This window comes from Octopus bimaculoides, chromosome 6 (assembly GCF_001194135.2).
Source record: "Octopus bimaculoides isolate UCB-OBI-ISO-001 chromosome 6, ASM119413v2, whole genome shotgun sequence".
Classification (NCBI taxonomy): domain Eukaryota; kingdom Metazoa; phylum Mollusca; class Cephalopoda; order Octopoda; family Octopodidae; genus Octopus; species Octopus bimaculoides.
The window spans coordinates 44,749,533-44,751,318 of NC_068986.1; the positions used below are offsets into that span (position 1 = coordinate 44,749,533).

Consider the following 1,786-nt stretch of genomic DNA (forward strand, 5'->3'; position numbering starts at 1 on the left):
GCAAATAACAATATACATATCAAATATGTCAATACCAGATATACATACTTTAATGTATTTATTAAGTATGTCAATATCAGAGAAACAAACCTCAATGCACCCATTGAGTGTAACAATATCAAGCACAAATACATCAAGGGATTTATTTTATGTATCAACATCATTTACAGATATACCACTGTACCTGTTGAATGTATCAGCAGGTACACTGATATCAATGCACCTTTGGAATATATCAGGATCAGATAAATTTACATCAATGCACCCATATAATGTGTCAACATCATACATACATATATCAGTATATTTACTGAATGTATCAACACCATACACTCATAAATGTATGTACATAGTGAACATATCAACAGACTCATATACTTTGACATCTCACTTTCAGACAACTGTGTCTCCATCGTATGTATCCACCCATTTGTTAGCAACTGTATCTCCTTTGGATACATTAAGCTCCTTTCTGCATATTTTTGTATTGCCACTGGACATGTCGACATCCCATTCATATAGCTCAATATCTACATTAAAGATACCAGTATTCCACCCATCTACATCAACATTTCCATTGAGTATATCAGTATTCCATCTACAAACATCAAAATCTAAAATAGATATGTTAGTATCCCATCCATACAGTTCAATATCAAAATTGTATATATCAATGTCACATCCACGTGCATCAATATCTTCACTACAGATAGCAGTATCTTATCCCAAAATATCAAGACCTCCATTTGATAAATCAATATCTCATCCAGTTATAACAATACTACCCTTAAGTATACCCAAGCCCCATATGGTATCCAAGCCACAACATTTATTGCCTTCAGTAGATACATCTATATCACATTTGCATACATCACTATCTCCATTGGAAATATCAGTATCTCCTGCAGAAATAACAATGTCTCTGTCAAATGAATCAGTATTCTTTTCATATACATCAATGGTCCCAATTAAGCTTCCAAAGTTACTTTCACATACATCAGAAACCGCTTTAGATATGTCCAAATTTTATACATCTGCATCTCAATTATATTTATCAGAATCTCATTCACACATGTCAGTAGTATTAATAGATATATCTACATCCTTCCCATACACATCAATGTTTGCATTAGGCATGTCAGAATCTGTATCACCACTAGATATTTTTGTATCCCCACAACATACACCAGTAACACTTTCTCATTTATCACTGACTCCATTGGGTATATCTTCTCCCCAAACATTTATGTCTCTATCAGATAAGTCAGTATCTTTGCCCCATACATATGTATCTCCATTTCATCAACCAACACTATATCAGTATACAACAACATCTACAGTGAATATACTGATATCCCTTCTAAGCACTTCAGTAATTCCATTGAATATATCAATATCACACACAAATATACCAATGTATCCAACAACTGTACCAGGATCTCTGCCACTTACATCAGAATCTCTTTTGGATACAATGCTGCCCTCAATGTCTCCACATGATATATTAGCTTACTTTCTACATACATCAATGTCTCCATATGATATATTAAGTTACTTTCCACACACATCGATGTCTCCACATGATAAATCAACTTACTTTCGACACACATCAATGTCTCCAGTGGATAAATCAACTTACTTTCCACATACATCAATATCTCCACATGATAAATCAACTTACTTTCCACACACATCGATGTCTCCACATGATAAATCAACTTACTTTCGACACACATCAATGTCTCCAGTGGATAAATCAACTTACTTTCCACATACATCAATATCT

The 1,786-nt window shown here is 33.7% G+C and overlaps 1 protein-coding gene across 1 annotated transcript in view; it reads left to right on the forward strand.

Moving 5' to 3' along the window:
- The first annotated feature begins 499 nt into the window (after positions 1-499).
- Positions 500-1,786, forward strand: part of LOC106880058 (mucin-4-like) — a 34,670-nt gene continuing 33,383 nt past the window's right edge. The window contains exon 1 of the mRNA XM_052968461.1: positions 500-1,550. Coding sequence (XP_052824421.1) covers positions 500-1,550 — 1,051 coding nt within the window. The remainder of the gene's footprint in view (positions 1,551-1,786) is intronic.